This window comes from Trichosurus vulpecula, chromosome 7 (assembly GCF_011100635.1).
Source record: "Trichosurus vulpecula isolate mTriVul1 chromosome 7, mTriVul1.pri, whole genome shotgun sequence".
Taxonomy (NCBI): domain Eukaryota; kingdom Metazoa; phylum Chordata; class Mammalia; order Diprotodontia; family Phalangeridae; genus Trichosurus; species Trichosurus vulpecula.
The window spans coordinates 28,245,221-28,264,209 of NC_050579.1; the positions used below are offsets into that span (position 1 = coordinate 28,245,221).

At 43.9% G+C, this 18,989-nt stretch overlaps 1 protein-coding gene across 1 annotated transcript in view; it reads right to left on the minus strand.

Moving 5' to 3' along the window:
* The window catches only part of LOC118858765 (S-adenosyl-L-methionine-dependent tRNA 4-demethylwyosine synthase TYW1-like), a 259,567-nt gene that overhangs the window by 11,817 nt on the left and 228,761 nt on the right, over window positions 1–18,989 (minus strand). Inside the window, exon 15 of the mRNA XM_036769387.1 lies at window positions 8,641–8,808. Within this exon, the coding sequence (XP_036625282.1) occupies window positions 8,641–8,808 (168 nt within the window). The remainder of the gene's footprint in view (window positions 1–8,640; window positions 8,809–18,989) is intronic.

Here is an 18,989-nt window from a genome sequence, read left to right on the forward strand (position 1 = left end):
TGAACTAAGTGCTATGAGCCCATTTTGCTTACCAACACAAAAGGGTCTATATCTGTGATATAAAAACAAAAGGCACCCAAGGAACTTAAAAATAAAATAACATGGAAACAACCCAGCATACATCACAGGGCCTCTCCCATGGACCCGCCTCAGGACTAGCCCCTTCTTCCTCCTTGGCAGGAGGTTCCACATCTCCCAGTCACATCCTTGCTTAGGTGGCTCCCTTTGATCATTCATCGAGCAACCAGTCAGGGGAGGACGAGCTATAATCTTGAGCCAGACGGATTATCTCCTGGTGTCTGAACATCTATCTTTTCTCTTGTTTTCAGCCTCCCTCAAACCTTGTCTGGAGTTTTTAATAAGGCAAAAGCAGACATGGGGTTTCTGTTGACACAAAATTCTCTATCATCCAGGCTGAATCAAGAGCTGCTGGCTCCCTTCTAGAAGATCCATCTCCCAAGAGGCAGCAGCAGCTGTTTGAAGAACCAGCCTTGGGCTCTTTTCCTTCACGCTGGACAAAACCAGGAAAAAGATGCATTCTCAGTGGTTCTTGCTGAGGGCTGCAGTGTCATCTCATGCTGTAGGTGAGACCCCAAAGGGCTCAAGGCAAGGAGACTTCCTCCTCTCTGAGGCCAAGACTCAAAGGAGAGCAATCATCCCTCTACCATGATTCCAGAAGGGAAAGAAAAGAAGCATCCCAAGTCTCAATGCCCATAATTTCAGCAAGTCACAGGGGAAGCCAAAAAGGAAGTAATTACTAAAAGCTGCAGCAGTTATGATGTGAATGAGCACAAAAGATGCACATGATAATGATGATTTTCCAAAGTGAAACCTGTCAGGAAATGTCCTGAGCCCCTCATTCGAACTCCTCATCTCCAGCTGCCTCCAGGATGTCTCCTCTTGGGGGTCCCACATGTCCAATACCAAAGATCCGGTGACAGGCAACCCCTGTTCCAATCCTGCCTCCCCTCTGCCATTTCACACGCCTAGGGCCTTGGGCCACTCAGGTCCCTTCCCTGGGCCTCAACTGCGTAAACGAGGGATGAGGTGACCCAAGAGTTTCCCTCTGCCTCAAAATCCATCCTCCTATTATCTTTCTGCCAAATCTGCTCCTCCTCCTAGTTTTGCTCAGTCATTGGTCCCGCCATTCTAGGTAAGATCTTGGCATTGTCTTTGGCTTTCCACTTTTCCTCCTCTCTAACAAATGTAGTCAAGCTATATCTGTAATAATTTCTTTGGTGTCCACCAGGCGGTGATAGGTGCTGGAGGTAGGCAAGGCTGAGCCTTTCCCCCACTCACAGACATGCTGGAGCTCCAGGTACCAAGTCATACTACATGTCTGGTAGCTACCTTCCCTGAACCCAACTTTTTGTCAAGACTAGGGGAAATTTTCCATTTCGATTATCCTTTTTCTGTACTACCCAAGTATCAGGAGGCTATAAAATGAGTAATAAAAACAGTAACATAGCAGTGCCTTTATTTATTTGGCACTTTCTCAAAGGAACTCCAAGCACCAGGCAGGGAAATTGTGTCATCCATCTTTATAACCCTGGTTTGAGGTAAAACAGAATGGTGCTTCCAATTACCCAGACTTCTCGACTGGATAGAAGGCCTGCCAGGAGAGGAAGCCAGGAAGCCAGGCAAGGAGAGGAGAGTACTTGCAGCAAGGCAACTCCTAAGAAAGAGGCCAATCAAGAAGTTGCAATATTGACTCTCCAAGCAGATTAAGAGATATATCTCAAAAGATCTGAGTCCTATGACCTAGGAGCAACACACATGGAATTGGAAGTCATCACCAAAACCAGCTTTGTCATGGAATCTTGTTATTCTGTTCTGGACAAACAGCACCAGTAGAATCTTTGAGGGAGCAAAGCCCCACCATCAGAGATCTCCTATCTTTCCTACTGACCTTGCCATCTCACATTCTCAAAGTCTGCTCTAAGTCGAGAGGTTGACTTTCAAAGACTTTTCTGCGAGTCATTTGAAGCAAACCAAAACACTCCCAGGAAATGAAACCATAAAGAATGGGGCAAGTGAGATTTGTACTCTGTTCCTAACTACCTAATGAATCTTAAGATAATCAAGATAATGAAATGTATTTATTTAACCGAGAACAATAAAAAAAAGCAATTATGCTTAATACTGTCTACCTTCTTCTCTGATTTACTTTAATAATAAGTTCTTGCTCATATTTTAAAAATTTATTTTCTCCTATCCCACCCAACTGAACAGCTACAAATAGATTTGGCCTCTGAAAAAACCCAACCTTTTGAAATAGAGGAGATTAAATTTTATAACAATAAAATGCTCCATTGAACACTCAGGTACTTTCCCAAGATTTGATTCTGTCTGAGCAAGATTCTTCATGCCGTGCAAACGTATCTGTGTTTGGGCAAATATAGCGAGAGGGCATTGGCTGTTCTATTATACCGAGCAGCCCTAATTGCAGGGAAATAAAAACTTCAACAGATTTATGGGATAGAATAAAAGGTAGAAGAGGAGAGTGACTTAGGAAATGCTACAGCTGGCAAATGGAAGTCAGCCAAAAATCAATTAAATGGGCCTAATAAGGAGCATGCTGTGCTCTGCTCAAGAGATCTTAGCCTGGGCCCCAGAAACACTATCTTTCCTCATACATTTCTGAAAGCCTGTGAGTGGAGGGATCGGGGAGAGTGTGAACAGAAAGCCCAGGAAGGAAGAGGGCAGGCAGCTCCATCAGAGCTGCCGCCGACATTATTCAGCTCCTGATCCCTAAGCCCAAATCCTCACGCCGACTCATGACCTTTGAGGAGAAGACGAAGGATTTGCATGTGTTACAGCAGGTTGGGCTTGGGGGTTCAGCTGCCTCAACAAAGGCTGAACTGGGTCAACAATGTGGCTAGGTTGGCTAAATATCCACTTATGTAAAATGGATGAATCTGGGCTCATGACACCAACGAGACCATTTCATTTCACAAGAACAGTTGTGGATTTTGTGTTTTCCAGCCCTGGAACCTGCTCATCCACATGATTTGCACATCTTCACTTGCAGCTGTTATTTATGTGGCAACAAGTTGCAGCCTTCAGGAGGAAAGAAGGCATAATATATTCCGTTTTCTTTAAGCTGCTTCACAATACCATAAAGTTGGCTTAAATTAAATTTAAGCTGACCAGATTTAAATTTTTACTATTGTTTTGTTCAATTGTTTTCATCCATGTCCGACTCTTCATGACCCCATTTAGGGTTTTCTTGGCAAAGGTACTGAGTTCGTGGTTTGCCATTTCCTTCTTTAGCTCACTTTACAAATGAGGAAACTGAGGCCAACAGGATGGAGTGACTTGCCCAGTAAATATCTGTCAATTCTAGATGAGTACAAATGTCCTTTAACTAGCATTTAGATCTTGTTCTCTCCTTTTACCCACCAACTGGGAGTGTCGAAAATGACATATGAATCAGTCAATTCATTAATCAGTTCACGCAGTACTAACTTCCCATCAGATAGATCAATCTAGAGGCCCAGTACTAGCCATTTTACAGGTGCCTGGATTTCCTGTGTTCAGCCATGGGAATTTTGTAGACATAGGTGAAAGTAAAATATTTTATGATTTGGAATAGACTGTACATGTGAGCAAGCTAAAGACAGGAATGTTCTTGTAAGGTTAAGAGAAGAAGGGAAGGCTGCCTCCATGAGCACCTGCTGAAGCTCAAGAGAAGTTGGCCAACAAGTGGCAAAACGAAATGGTGGTGTTGGGGGATGGGGGCAGCGGTGACCAAGAAAGGATAAAGATTCCCTATCTAGGCATCAGGGCAGGATCTGGCCGGGAATCAGGCCTGCTTACAAAGCTGAGTAACGATTAGTGACTAATTCTCTGCAGCTTATTAAAATGGAAGTGTGGTAATGCAGCTAGAATGGAACAATTCAGTAGCTCCTCTGATGAAAGAGGCAGAGAGCTTTGGAAACACAAATTAATTTTAACATAAAAAAGCTCTTCCACAGAAGAAAAGAAATCTTTTTCTGCTCAACTTCTAGCCAGCGAAACTGGTGAGCTGGGAGAAGAAGCCTAAGTGCTATTTCACCTGTTCTTAATATATACCTTATTCACTGCTTGAGTCTCCAAGGCCAGAGAGGCAAAAATAAATGGCTATACAAATCAGCAAAGGCCCTGAGGCCAAAAACCCATCAAGCTTAGGGAAATTAGCCAAGCGAGGAAATGGGCTGCAGAGCCAACTGATAAAACCTTACATTTATACACTGTTTACTAAGCACATTGGGTATCTTTTTCAACACACATATATGTGTGTATACACATGTACATGCGTCCATATTCCTACAACGTCATCTGATTTTCACAGTAAATCTTGTAAGGTAGGTGCAGTTACTAACCTCATTTGACCTGAGAAGTCAAAGTGACTGGTCCATAGTCACACAGTTAGCGAGTGTGAGGAGCAGACTTTGAACCCAGCCCCCAACTTCAGGTGTTACACTACCCTGCTTCTTCCCAGTGCTTCTAGTCATGGATGGCCCATTCTTGAGGGCGATGCTGCTGAGAATTAACGAGAACAACGATGGCAGGAAGAAAAATGATTTCCAACTAATTGGAAGGACAATTTTAACTGTGTGTGGCGCCATGTAACTTTTACTTTGAATACCTAGAAATCCAGAGTAGTGACCAATGTCTTCAATGCGGATTCACAGAGAGACACTGGATAGAAAGCCCTGGAGGCTTGACTTGGTAATATAATCCATCTTTACTCATACTTATTACAGTAAACTATCTTAATAAATACAATATTTTTTACATGCTCATATAAAACAGCATTAAACAAATTAGCAGTAATGGGAGCACAGGCATTCAGATTATGCAAATTTGGCTCCAAGGCTGCTGTCACCATCTGCCAATAGAAACGTCTGCCTGTGTAAGTTCTAATAACCAATTAAGAGACTGTGGATATTTTCTTTGGCCAGCTTTTCTAGTTCTAGGCCAGGATGGGAAGGATCTGGATAAGGACTAAGTTGGCACCCAAAGACCTTCCTTGGATGTGTCCACAATTGGTACTTTCACCTATGCAGAGCTTAAATTTTGGTGAAGAAAAAAAACAAGGGCAGCCTATAGGCATTAAGGATGTAACCTAGTAAAATATGGTAACTCTGTCTTGTAAGATACACCTGGATGATCCGTCATCTCAAGGGACAACAAGCCCAGCACTAATCATGACCTCCCCGTCCTCGGTTGGCTCCAAAGAGGCTCCTGCGCCCTAATTTTCTACTTCTGCTCATGATAACATCATTCTACAAGCTATCCAGGCTCCTAATCTTGGAGTTATCTTTGACTTAACCCCCCATTAACCCTCACTGTAGCAGGGGTTCTTAACCTGGGGAACATAAGCCACCCCCCCCCCACTAAGGGTTGGTCCATGGAAAGATTTCAGGGGGCTCATGAACTTAGATGGGAAAAATTATATCTTTATTTCAATATGATCGGTTTCCTATATAATCTAGTATATTTTATTTTACCCACTGAAAAGCATTCCTCTGAGGAAGGGTCTGCCAAAGAGAGCTGTAACACAAAACACTTCAGGAACTCCTACACTCTGGCCAGTTAGTCCCCAAATCCTTCCAACTCTTCCTTTGAAACAGAGCCTGGTGTTGGAAAGAACACTGGGCTTGATAGCCAGACACCTGAGTTCAAGTCCTGAGCTCAGCACCTACTAGGGCAAGGTCTGGCTGAGCCTCAGTTTACCCATCTCTAATATGGAGAGAATATCTGTACATCCTGACTCACAGGGCTATTGTAAGGAAAGGGCTTTATAAAACACTAGGCGGACAGCATATTGTGTTGTTATTTTAAAGAACATTGATCTTCTTCTCCACTCCCATGCTACCCAAGCCTAGGTACCCAGGACCTCCGAGCCACAACCAGCTCCTGGCTAGCACCCTGGATGTGATTCTCTTTGCTCCTCAGTCCACACCAATATTCCTAAAGCACCAATTCTCATTAGAGGATCACAGACTCAGAGCTGGGAAGAATTTTAGAAATCGCTTAATCTACCATTATTTTTACAAAAGAGGATACTGAGACCCACAGATGTGGAGTGACAGCCCCAGTCACCCCAGCTGCTCTTCTGATCACAAACCTGCGACAGCCCCAGGGGGGGTCTCTCGGGCAGGACCAGGAGAAGTGCCCCCCCACCCCCAGCTCTGTCAAGGCCTTCACGAGCTGGTCCCCAGGAATCTCTCCTCCCCCACAAAGCAGCCTCTGCTCTGGTCAGTTTCCTGGCCCCTCCTCCACCCTCACTCCCCTCTTTGTCCTTTTCCCCAGGATGCCCACGCTTGTCCCACTCCCCAGAAGGGGATTCCAGCTTCTACCCAAAAAATCAGCACTTCCTGCAGGAACCTCTTCCTCCCCTTCAGCCACTGCTGATTCTTCCTTGCGCTAAGCTGCTGTGACACTTTGGGTCTGCACCACACAATTTTACACTTAAAAATAGACTGCCTTGTTTTGTTTTCTAAATGAATCACCTGGGTTGGTGTTGTCCAAATTCAATTCAGTTCAAGAGGCACATGGTGGGGTGGGCAGGCTGTAACATACAGCCAATGAGAAACTCCAAAGAACAAGAGTAAAGGAGACCAAGAAGCATCTGCATGACAGGAAGAGACGCTGGGCTGGTCCTCTGGCGAGGGTGGGGAATGGCAGGGGTATGTGGGTACTCTGCAGGTACCTTCATGACATCAGGGGAAAATGAAGATGTTCTCCAGCTTGCTGGATGAACCTGCTGCAGCAAACTCTGGGGAAGAGCTGGGTGAGAGTCCACCCAGGTGAGGCAGGCAGGGATGGACTGCAATCTGCATCACCGGAGGGAACTCATGAGTCCTCCAGCACAGGCCTCCTCTATACAATCCACCTAACCAAGCCAGCTGCTTTTCCTGTCTCTGATCTCCTGAGTGGCATGGCTGCCTCCCCAAAACCACATTCAGAACTGCCCTGATAAGGCTCAGGTGTGGCAGCTCCACTGTCCTTGATGCAGAGAAAGCAGTTTGTAATTTTTACAAATCTTTTCCACGTTTCATCTTTGAATGCCCTTGGAATGCCTTTAACTGTATGGATGTCTTGCCAAGCTTTCTCTGAACTAGTTTTATCCAGCACTGCTTCTCACAATATTATGAGATTACCGATACTGTTCAAAACAATCCATCATCTTGATTCATGAGACTTAACAGCCAAATTTACATTCTAGCCTGGGTAGCTGCCTTTTGCAAACATCTCTTTTGCATTTGACAAATAAGTCAGCTGTTTGCTAACTAAGGTACTTTCTGGGCTCTTTTGGTCTCCTAATTGTGGTGACTAATTTATATTGGTTAAACTTTTTATAAAATTATTATAATCAGTGTCAATGTCATTTCTGTTGTCTGTTTCCCATTTCCAACTGGCTATGGACAAATCCAAAAGGACCCTGGGGAGGGGCGGGGGGCACCCATGGGGAGGGGAATGGGTCTTCATCATCTACCAAAGCCCCTGGATTAATGATAAAAGCACATTTTTTAAAATGAAACCCTTCAAGTCAGTGACCTCATCTAAGGAAATGACACTGAAAAACTGGAAAATTAAATTCAATTTTTAAAAAAGTATTTACAATAGGCTTAACTATTTGGCAAGTTAACTATCGCCACGGCTATTCACTTATATTTCAATTATCTGATGGTATTTACAAGATATCTTTGTTTCAAAGAAACTACAGGTGTGATCACAGAGCAGCTCTTGCTCCCAAGTCTGAAATGCTTAAGCAGAGGAGGGACAGGCAGCCCCCTTCTGAAGTGAGGAGGCCACATCTCGTAATCTGCACAGATCCAGAAGACTGTGAAATCAGAATCCAAGCATTTGGCTTTTGTTTTGGGCCATTCCCTGGAGAAGCAGTTCCAGAGGCAGCTCAGATGTTGCTATCTGCTTGTTCGAGCAAAGAGCTTTCTGTGTTTAACATGAGCAGAATTTTATCTTGCACAGAAACTGTTTATTTATGGAGAAGAGGAAACATAGGCCTGCTGAACTTTGACTAGCTTAAAAAAAGAACCAAGACAATCATTTGGATAACAAGTCTAATACTGGCTTTCTGATTTGGGCTGCTGGTCATCGTTATTATTACTATTTTAAATTTTAAAAGGGAACAAAGGCATCGTTTGTGGAAGAATGCCTCCCTCTGGATATCAGCCCTCTCTGACAGTGGTGAGATCAAAAAGGAGGAGGTGGAATCATCAGGCAAAACTCTCTGGGCACCTGGAATTCTAAGCAATCTGGCACATGATAAATCCTCTCCTTTTTTCTGACAGGCAGAAACTCTCATCACAGGACTGTTTACTACTTCTGAGTTTTTCTCCCTCACATCAGGCAGGAGACTAGAGAGGATGACAAGGGCAGTGTCTGAGCATGTAGTTGTCTTACAGATTGCAGCCCAGCGAGTACAGGGTCACCCTGGGGATGGTGCAAAAGGGAGGGAATAATGCAGACAGGCGTGGAGCAGCCCAGCTGAGGAGGTCACTAGAAGGAAGTCTGCAAAATCACAAAGATGAGTTGTAGAAAAGGGTGAGAAAAGGAACATCAGGTATCCCTGCTGCAGGGGGAGAAGAGCAGGTCCCAGAGGGGAGGGTGCTCCTCAGCCATCCTTACCTTGGTGTGCGCAATCAGGAGGCAATTGGAGTGTTCGTGCTCACAAGCAATTTCATAGTTGGGGAGCAGATCCACAAGCTCTTCCACGAAGCGTATCACCTCCTCATGCCAAGGCACGTTGGCCATGGTGAGGCTGCTGGCAGAGCTTTCTCCACAGTAGGTCACACCCTATGGAGACATAAGAGCAGGAGGGTGAGAACTGGCCACCCACCGCCATCATGGACCAGCCTAGAATGCAACACAGAACTGGAAGAGCCTTTAGTCCAATCTTTCATTTTAGAGATGAGGAAAGATGATGATGCCAGGACTAGAAGCTACATCTCCTGACTCCTCCCTGGTCCACTGTTCTTTGCCCCATGAAACCATGCTTTCCATGAACTGGGTACCTGAAGGGATACGTGTCAAAGTTACCCCATGTTTTACACCCCTTATTTATAATAATACAGAGCATCATTTCAATAGCTATCACGCCTTCCACCTGAGAATCTCAATGTATGGTAACATTTCATGTAATACTCCAAGGATTATGAGTCATTTGTTCCATATTACATAGAGTAGTCAATAGTTTCTCAACAAAAAATTCTTGATTATTTGTTATAACTGAATAAACTCCTGTTTGGAGGAGAGCGGAGGGGGCATGGTTTGGGAACGAGCCTGCTTAGTGATCTCTGGAGGTCCTTTAGAACTTACAAGCAGACGACGCTCTAAGAGAAACAATGCCTTATTCCATCTTACAGATGGAAGAAATTCGGTACGGTCACTGAAAGACTCTAAATCAGAGATCCTTCACCCTTTCTGTGTAGTCCTATGAAGCCGAAGGTGTTTTTTAATGCATAAAATAAAATGCAAAAGATGACAAACGAAATGAATTCTATGGAAATAAAGATGCGTCATTTCCCCATCCAAGCTCATGAGCCCACTGAAATCGATCCACAGATCCCAATTCTAGGAGTCCGTGGCCCCGGGTTAAGAACTTCTGTTTGCAATGAACTACGATATTATAATTGCCGCATCACTGTAAAGATTAAGCTTAATGCTAACGTTGGTAGAATTGTTCCTTGGGAATTTTCTTAAAAACATATAAGGACCATAGTTCTAGAACAAGAAAGGACCTAATAAGCTGGCTGGTCTAACCCTCTTATTTCGCAGATGAGGAAACAGTGCCAGGGAGATTAAGTGATTCACCCGAGGTCACTTGGGGAGTAAGTGTCAAAGGTGTGGTTTAAACCAGGTTTTCTGACTCCCAAGTCAGGGCTCTTTCCACGCTTCATCCTTTAATGATCAACAAGGCTGTTGATTATAAGAAAAATAACACATGCCCCCTTACATTGGTGAGCACCTGGAGGGCAGGAGCCATTTTAACTTTGTACCCCAAACACCTACCAGGAAAGGAGAAAGGCTTACAGAATATATAGAAGTTTCGTGCCTATATATAAATACTTTTTGCCAAGAAAAAAAAAAATCAGGAGACCCTGGACATGGAATACATAAAATAACATAACCAAAAATGAAAGTGATATTTTAGCAGATAAGAGAAAAAAATTGCTGTTGGGGTGCCATTCACAAATTGGCTGTCACTGTACCGTCAGATCACAGATTGTTAAAGCAAAGATTCAAAATTAACATAAAACTGTAAGAATCATGAGAAAAAAATATGGCATACAATTAAAACTACTCCAACATGAACTATTTAAATGAGCTGTTGGTGCTGAAAACGGGGACATGGATGGGAAAGAGGGATTGACACGGATAATAACAATTTCCCAAGGAAGTTTAATGGATACAAATCAAGTGCCATAATAAGGCACTCCAAAGAGCCTAGAAACTACATCGGTGAGCCACCTCCTGAAGCACATGCCAACAGGACAGACAGACAGAAGAGCCAAAGGCAAGCACGAGGTGGAATACAACTGCATTTGTAAAATGTTACAAGACTGACTATAAGATATAGATGGCTGCCCAACCCACACACTGACTTTCCCATCTCGGTTAAGTTTTTATGATAATAATCTACACATGCACCGAAGGCATCCTTGAAGAAGATGCGATGGAAGGCAACAGGCAGGCTTCTGCAAAAAATACTCCATAGCAGACCACAACTAAATGAACAGCGCAGAGAATGCAAGACCTCATTCTTACTGCTGCTGACAACAAGGAAGCATTCCATGTGGCAGCACAAAATGCCACCTTCCAGGCTTTCCTTTAATACAATGCATATGTGAACATCACACGTTATTCTTTGAAAAAATGCAACAAAAGAAATCACTTTGTTTGGCAAAGGATAAAACAGGGAGATACATGCTCGCCAAAGGTTCACACCACTGTGATAGAGGAGACGGAGTCTAGAGTTCAAAATAAAGATGATCATAGCCTCCTCCTTCTAATGCTGGAAGAGACCTCTGAGGCCATCTAACCCAAACCCCTCAACCTGAAACCCGGAGCAATGAGGATCACGTTCCCAGTCAAGGTCAGAGGCAAGGATCAAACCCTCGTTCTTTGATTCCACAGCCTGTATTCTTTACACCGTACCAGGGGAATCTCTACGTATGGTGAAGTCTTGCACCTGCTCTTGTTTGTGGATGATACTGAGACACCGCATCAAACCTGGAACAAAGCAAGCCAAAGCAAGATCCACAATCGTTCCTAAGTTAAGCCCAACTATCCACACGGGAAAAACCAAGAGGATGAAGAATGCTGGTTGTCCAGATTATGAAACACAGTTGGGTAGAAAGCCCATAGAGCTGGTGCATCAGGATTTGTAGGTTGGACAAACACTGAAGATGGATGACGAATGAGGAGTAAAACTGAACAGGAGAAGAGCAGGCTAGATTCCCTGTAGGGAAATGGTATTTCAGCGATAACAGGTTTAATGAAAACGAGCTTCTACCTGAAACAAAGAACCTTCTTTTGACATCAATATTCATCCAGTGTTGTTGTACAGATGCTAGTTAGAGAAGACTAGAGGACCCAAAAAATTTAAGTCAAAGATCACCCAAAAAGGCAAAGGGGAAGTTCGTGGGAGGCTATAAAACATTACAAATAAGGAATCGCTCCAGAGGCAGCATCAAAGGTGGTGGTAGAGAAATTCACGACTATAAAAAGAGACGGGCCAATCACGTAAGAAAAGAGACAGTGGTAATCCATGGACAGAGTTTGTATTGTACACTGTCAAGAGGATGAGGGAAAGTCCCAAGAATGATGGGCAGACAAGGAGGTTTATGGGAAGACACGAAGAAGGGTCACACCAGAGTAGCAGGCATGGATAGGTTGGAAACTACATCACTGAAGGACAAACCCGTATCAGGGCTGAGCGAACACTGGAGTATGCCCCTACACCAGCAAGGAAACACTTAATAATCATTTATCAGAATGCACTGTGCTCTACCTTGGGAAGGGCAGTTTCTCCAAGAAGACGACAATACCAGAGGATATCAGTTCTTGAATTCAGCTTCCCACCCAAAGCACCAGCCACAATGTTTCTATGAATCAGGTGTCATCTGGCCATGGCCATGGGTGAATACCCGATGGAGCCAAAAGAAAAATGTACTAAAAATGGCAGGACGGGATTCAGTCCCATCATTCTGTTTCTGTGCTTTGAGAGAAAGACAAAAGAGGTTCACACCACCAACACACTACAAGAATGCTACATTTAAGAGAGGGGGAATGAATGAATGAAAATACATTTATTCAGCACTGACTATGTGCCAGGCTCTATACTGAGTGCTGGAGACACAAAGACAAACAAACAAGGCAGTCTCTACCATCGAGGAGCTTGCAATCTGATAGAAGATGGCCATATGGAGATGAGCTGGTACGGGGGAAGCTCTCAACAATTACCGATAGAACGCTAATTCCTGACAAAGTCTGTCCCTCTACCTGCCCTCTTTGGGACATGTCTGAGGCACATGTTACACAGGTCCCATTTCCCTTCTACTATAAATTACACGGCTTCACACCGGGCCCAGAGACGGCCTCAGAGCTCGTGAAGCGTCTGTTGGTGCTTCGGTTACGCTAATAGCAATGGGGTAACCACCATCCATTTGTACACAGCCTCCCTCCAGTAGCTTCTGGTGGCCTCTGAACGCAGGGGCCACGTACAGGGCTGCCTGAGAAGGCACACCACAGAGACAACAATTCTAGGCCCCTATGCCATGCTTTCCCAGCAGATAGCCCCTAAAGCTCACCATTCCTGGGCCTCTGGAGTCCTCCAAACTCTCTCTTCTAAACTGCAGCCTGGAGACCGACACAGGATGAGAGAATTATCCTCAGAAGAGACTTTCAAGGTCATCTTGTCCAATCCCCACCCCCCATTTTACAGATGGAGGAACTGAGGTTCTGAGCAAGGAGCAAGGTTCTGTATCTCTGTCTAGTGTTCCTTCCTCCCACCATGCCCCACCTCAGCTCTCTCTGAAGTCAGGCCACAGAAGAGCTCCCAGGATCTCAGAACTTAAATTCCTAAAAACCCACAGCAAGATTTGCCTGCTCCTGCAACCAGCTGGTTTTCAACTGCAGATCACAATGCCTTGAGGTACAGCCTACGCACATACAAAGCAACGGTTCTGGTAGGAATTAACTAGACAGTCAAATTCACCCCACCGAGGCTACTCCGAAGCAAGCTCTTTGAACAATCGAAGCATTTCAAAGCGAGGGGGGATAACAGTTCAATAAAATAAGATCTCACTCAGACTGGGTCTGGGGTCTGCCAATTTCCACAACTAATGTGAAAAAGTCCATGATTTGCTGGTGGGCGTTTCACCAGATAATGAGGAAGTGTGTGAAGAGGCATGGTGGACAGACTGCTGGGCTTAGAGGCAAGAAGATCTGAAACCAAATCTTAGCTCTGACCCTCTCCAGTTGTGTGACCCTGGGCAAGTCACTTAACCTCTGTGTCCTTCAAGCATCTCTCAGACCCTCTAAAGGGTGCATAAACAGAAGGTGTTAGTGGAAAAGGAGTTTCCACACTGATGGAATCAAAAGTTTTTGGTGTATTTCACCAGCTACAAAATGTTTTTCTGAACTTTCACAATCAAATGAGATGGTATTTGTGAAAAGCACTGAGCAGTGGGCCGGGCACACAGGAAGCACCATAGAAATATCTATTCCCTTCCCTTCCACCCTTCTCCGCCTCTCGTCACCATTTGTGGATTCTGACAGCGGCATAACTTTCCAAATGAGGCTGCTCTGGGAAGTCATTTTTAGTAGGAAATTCGCTTTCTTTGTTTTCAGATATGGGAATGCTCTTTTAACATTCCACAGAATTGTTGCTATTCAGTCAGTTTTGTCATGTCTGACTCTTCATGTGCCCATTTGGGGTTTTCTTGGCAGAGGTACTGGAGCGGTTTGCCATTTCCTTCTCTAGCCCTTTTTACAGATGAGGAAACTGAGGCAAACAGGGTTAAGTGACTGCCCAGGGTCACCCAGTTAGTAAGTATCTGAGGCCAGATTTGAACTCGGGAAGATATGAGTCTTCCTGACTCAAGGCCCGGCCCTCTATCCCCTGTGCCGCCTGGCTGCCCTAACATTCCACTTACCCACTGTGTATCTCCTGGAACACTTGCCCACTGAAATCACAGAAGAGCCTGTGTTTGACCTTTCCTCTCCAGCCACCCCTGGTACCTAGAGGCCTCTGCATAGCACAGAGACACAATAAATGGTGATGACTGATCATGAGACCAAATAGAAACAAGAGGAGAAAAATAAATGCTCTTAGATTAGCCGGAAACCTTGAAGTAGGAGAGATAATTCTTTATCATGTTATTCAGAACATTCTTTCTTGTCTCCGAGATCTGACCCAGTTCTACTAAAATTAAATTCTAAGTGATGCCACTCAACTCTCACTCACACAAAAGGTGAAAATCTGGGAGAAGTACAAGATGACTGAACCAAGTTTTTAAATTCTTGACTACAAGGAATCAGGGAAGATTTTTTTTTTAAAAAAAACCAACACCGAGGTACATATGGATCTCATATGCAGATAAGATCATTGGTAGAATAACATCTTATGGGCTGTGTAAATCACAACATTTAAAAACTTCAGATACTTACTGAAACAACGAAAGGAGACAAATGGGAATTTACTAAGTCTGGAAAGCTGATTCTCAAGGATCAACGGAAATCAGTTTAGTGGATGCAGCACATTAGCTTTAGACATGCCTCAACTTTTTAAAACCAAATTAATTAATTCGGCCAATAAACTCAATAACCAGTATGTCTGCTGATGCACTTCAATACACTTCCTTTAAAATACATAAAGACAGAAATGAATTTTTTTCCTCTGTCAATTTCCATACTGGTCAAATCCAATTAACGTAAATTCAGCAGCGCTGTCAAGATGCTTTCATTGAACTAAAATTTCATTGTGATAGCTGCTGCTACCGTACATTCTCAGCACATCCAGAGCTGTCTTTCACAGACAGAGAAGAAATAAAGTGGGTGGGTTTCTAGCCTCCCTCAGGGAATTGAGGTGCAGAGGAAAACTAATGACAGAAAGAGTCTCTTGCAGGAAATCTGGTCTCTCTCTCCAACAGCTCCATAAGCTGAAATTTATAGAAGCACCCAGGCCAATGTCAAACTTAATTATATACTTAAAAATACTCAACCAGAAAGAGAAGACACTGTACTGATATCACGCTGGAGCTCGGAAGCTTCCAAAGACACCACAGAAGATCTGGTTTCCAATGCCTGCCACCACCTAACCCAACCTCACTTTCTAGACTTATCACAAACTACCCTCTTTACCTAAACTTTACCTAGAACTGGTTTACTCCCAGTTGTTCAAACATATCTTGGGCTTTCTCCTCTGTAAATACCCCTTGGCCTCTGCTCAGGCTGTCTCACCTATCTTGGGTTCTAGTTCCAGATCCAGGTATGGGATTCTAGGTAAATCATCACCTCTCTGAACCTGTTTCCTTGTATCTAAAACAAAGCAGCTGGACTACTCGGAAGAGGCATTAAAGATCAACCAATCCAAGTTCTATGGCACCCATTCAATGCAATCAAAACAATTACTGAGTACCTACTATGTGCATGGGACAAAATTTCTTCATCTGTAAAATAGTCTACATGTGAGAAGAAGGACCTGAATCCGGCACTAGCTGACTCTAAGGCCAGCTCTCTAACCACTATAATACTGAAATATGATATACATGAAAAGAACCGTAGGAGACCAGGCTGGAATAGCAGGCATGCCCTAAGAACATTAAGCTAAGGAGATGAGTTGGCAAAGGAGAAGCCCACACAAGATCACTGCATATTAGAGCTGGAAAGGACCCTGGAAATGACCCACAATGACTTCACAAATAAGGAAACTGAGACTCCAAGTGATTTGCCCCAAAGCAGACCTAGGATTGCACTTTGGTCCTATCTCCAAATCCAGGGCTCCTTCCACTCTACCAACCTAGAACCTAGAACATCAGATGAAAGGAGAGAATCTTTGTAAAGCATTTATCACAGTGTGTGGCACACAGTTGGCACCATATAAATGCTTATGCTTGGAATTCAGGCAAGAGGTCTGCCTCCAGGGTTTTTCTCCTTCAGTGACTTCTAAGACTGGAGCATCTTTAGGCATCCCCTCGAGGGTCCAAAGAGCCTGTGCTCCTCCATCATGCTCTGTGCCACCACACCCACAATAACCTCTCCTCCATGTTCTCCACAGAAACTTGGCACATGATACTTTCCAGGTCAGGATCCCTTAGAGAACCACAGAAAATTTATGGGCAGTGAAGTGAAATTGTTAGCCCAGAGGAGAAGGTAATGAAAGCAGAGCCCCTCCCCCACCCAGGAAGAAGCCACTGGTGGCACTGTACAGGGCACTTAGGAGTGGCGGGACCTTAGCTACCAGGAGACCAGTAAGAGGACAGGTGAAGAGGCAGCAAGAGCCTGAAGAAGCTGTGCTTGAGAACAGAAAGGAGGGGGTGGATGTGAGAGACCACATGGAGTTGGAAGGAACCTCAGAGGCCATCAATCCCAACCCCTCTTCTGACAGATGAGGCCCAGAGAGACTCAGGGACTTTCCCAGGGTCACGCATCCAGTGAGAGGCTGAGGCAGCATCTGAACCCAGATCTTCCTCCTTCCAAGTCCAATGCTCAATCTACTCTTCCATGTTGCCTCTGACTTCAGGCATTTTACAGATAGAATCTGTAGGACTTAGCAACTGGTCAGGTCCACTGAGGTTAGAAAGAGAAGGATGGTTGCTCAAGGTGAAGAGTTATAAGAAACCGTGTGACAATGACTTGCACTGCAATGGTGTCTGCACAGAGTGTCTTTGGGTCCCATCTGGTTAGAGTTCTTTGGTTTAAAGAAATTCAAAAGTAAGACTGTAGTCTATATTCAGAATATCTTGTGATGTGACAGGAGGCCTCCCCTTCTTTCTCCTGCTCACTGTCACGTCCACTATCTGCAAAGGAGCACTGGCTATGAACGCATCATTCTTGAACCTATTTTTAGTTTACCCTCTGTCCAAACAGGCTGATGCCAAGGCCAAGGTGACCAAACATTTCATAAGGTAAGAGATTCCAAATTTGTTCCCTGCTTCAGAAATAACATCATGGTAAAATCTTACAAATCAAGTTTCTTATAATAAGGGATATCTTTGCTGAATTACCCCTGAAAAAAATCTTGTAGAAGCCCAATCTCTCCAAACCTAGTGCAGAGGTGCTTTCTGTGCCTTTATTAAGCAAGAAAAGATGGAGAGATGCATTGGTTGGGCAATCTCAGAGTGACACTGACTAAGAATGCCCGCAAAGGGAGGGATGACACCATCATCATCCTGACACATGGCCAGACTGGGTTTGAGGTGGAGATCTGAGCTGCCTGACTTGCACTGATCCAGATGGCTATGCAAAAAGATGCCTGAGCATTGAAAGTGAGCTGGCTTTCACTGCTCTGCTGAAAATAAACCACAGGCTACCATGTTCATTATATTGAACAAGAAATGGTGTCTTCACTTGTAAACCATTGATTATAAATTCATTAAACTGAGTTCTACATGGAATGATAAAAGAAAAAAACAATACCATGAATCATGTGGATTTCACCCCCAAGTGGATGGGAAGCTTCAGGAAATGATCTGTTGATATGTCAAGTGCACTGTAATAAAAATGTACTTTGCTTGGATCTAAATATCACTTACAATGACTGAATTATCCACATAACCTCTAAGGCAGGGGCTCCTGGTGGGAACTTATTTGCCAAAACTGCTTTAACCACTGATGAGCTCAAGCAGGGAGGTCTACATGAAGCCACACAACTGCAGTGCTGACCACTGTTACTTTAAAAGATCTACCATGAAGGAACAGCAGCCATAGAGGGTGATGACCAACAGTGTTTAATGTGGGAAAGACACGGTCCTGGTCCAGCAGGGGCCCTTACTCCACCTTTGGAGGCAGCCTGCAAGTCAAATCACAGCCTGTAGAATATAATAATTATGTGCAGGAAAAGCCTGATCAGACAATGTACCCTCCATGGTGCGACTGAGATATCCCAGACACAGTCCTTACGCAGGGATTCTGCTGTTCTTAATATCTTTAAATAAAAAAAAGCCATTTAAGGGGAAAAAATGGGACCATCTTAGCATTCCTTAAGCCAGCAAAACTGCCATCATGGCTCTAGGAGCTAAAGAATAAGGCCTGCCTGAAAATGCTTTCATGCTGGTTAGGCTACTCAGGAGTCCGATGCCCCCAAAGCATATTTCAGCTAACGCATCTTTCCTTTTTTTCATGGTTCTTTTCTCTTGATCTTTTTCTTCTTTCACAACATGACTAATATGGAAATATGTTTTACACAACTGTACATGCATAACCTATATCAACTTGCTTACCTTCTTACGGAGAGAGGAGGAGAGGGAGAGACAGAGATAATTTGGAACTCAAATTTTTTAAAAATGAATGTTTAAAATTGTCTCTATATATAATTGGGAAAAAATAAATACTATTTTTAAAAAGACAAGTCATACCAGACTCACTTATTTTCTTTTGTGATGTTACTAAAGTGCTAGATATAAATTACTTGTATTTCAGTGAAGCGTTTAACAAAATACGTCATGCTTTTGGACAAGAGAAACAATAATACTGTTCTTCAAACGGACTGAAGGACCAGCCTCTAAGAGTTTTCAACATCGATGTGGCAGGAGGTCTCTAGTGGAAGATCTTGCCTGGCTCAGTGCCAGCTAATATTTTTTAAATAAAGGCAAAAATGGCATGTTTACTGAATTAGAAGATGACACCAAGCTGGACAAAAGACTAAGGACCCAAAAGGAATCTAGCAAGATGAAATTCAGCAGGGACAAAAATAAAGTCATACACTTGGGCTCCAATAATCATCCTCCCAAGAACAAAGTGGGAGAGGCATG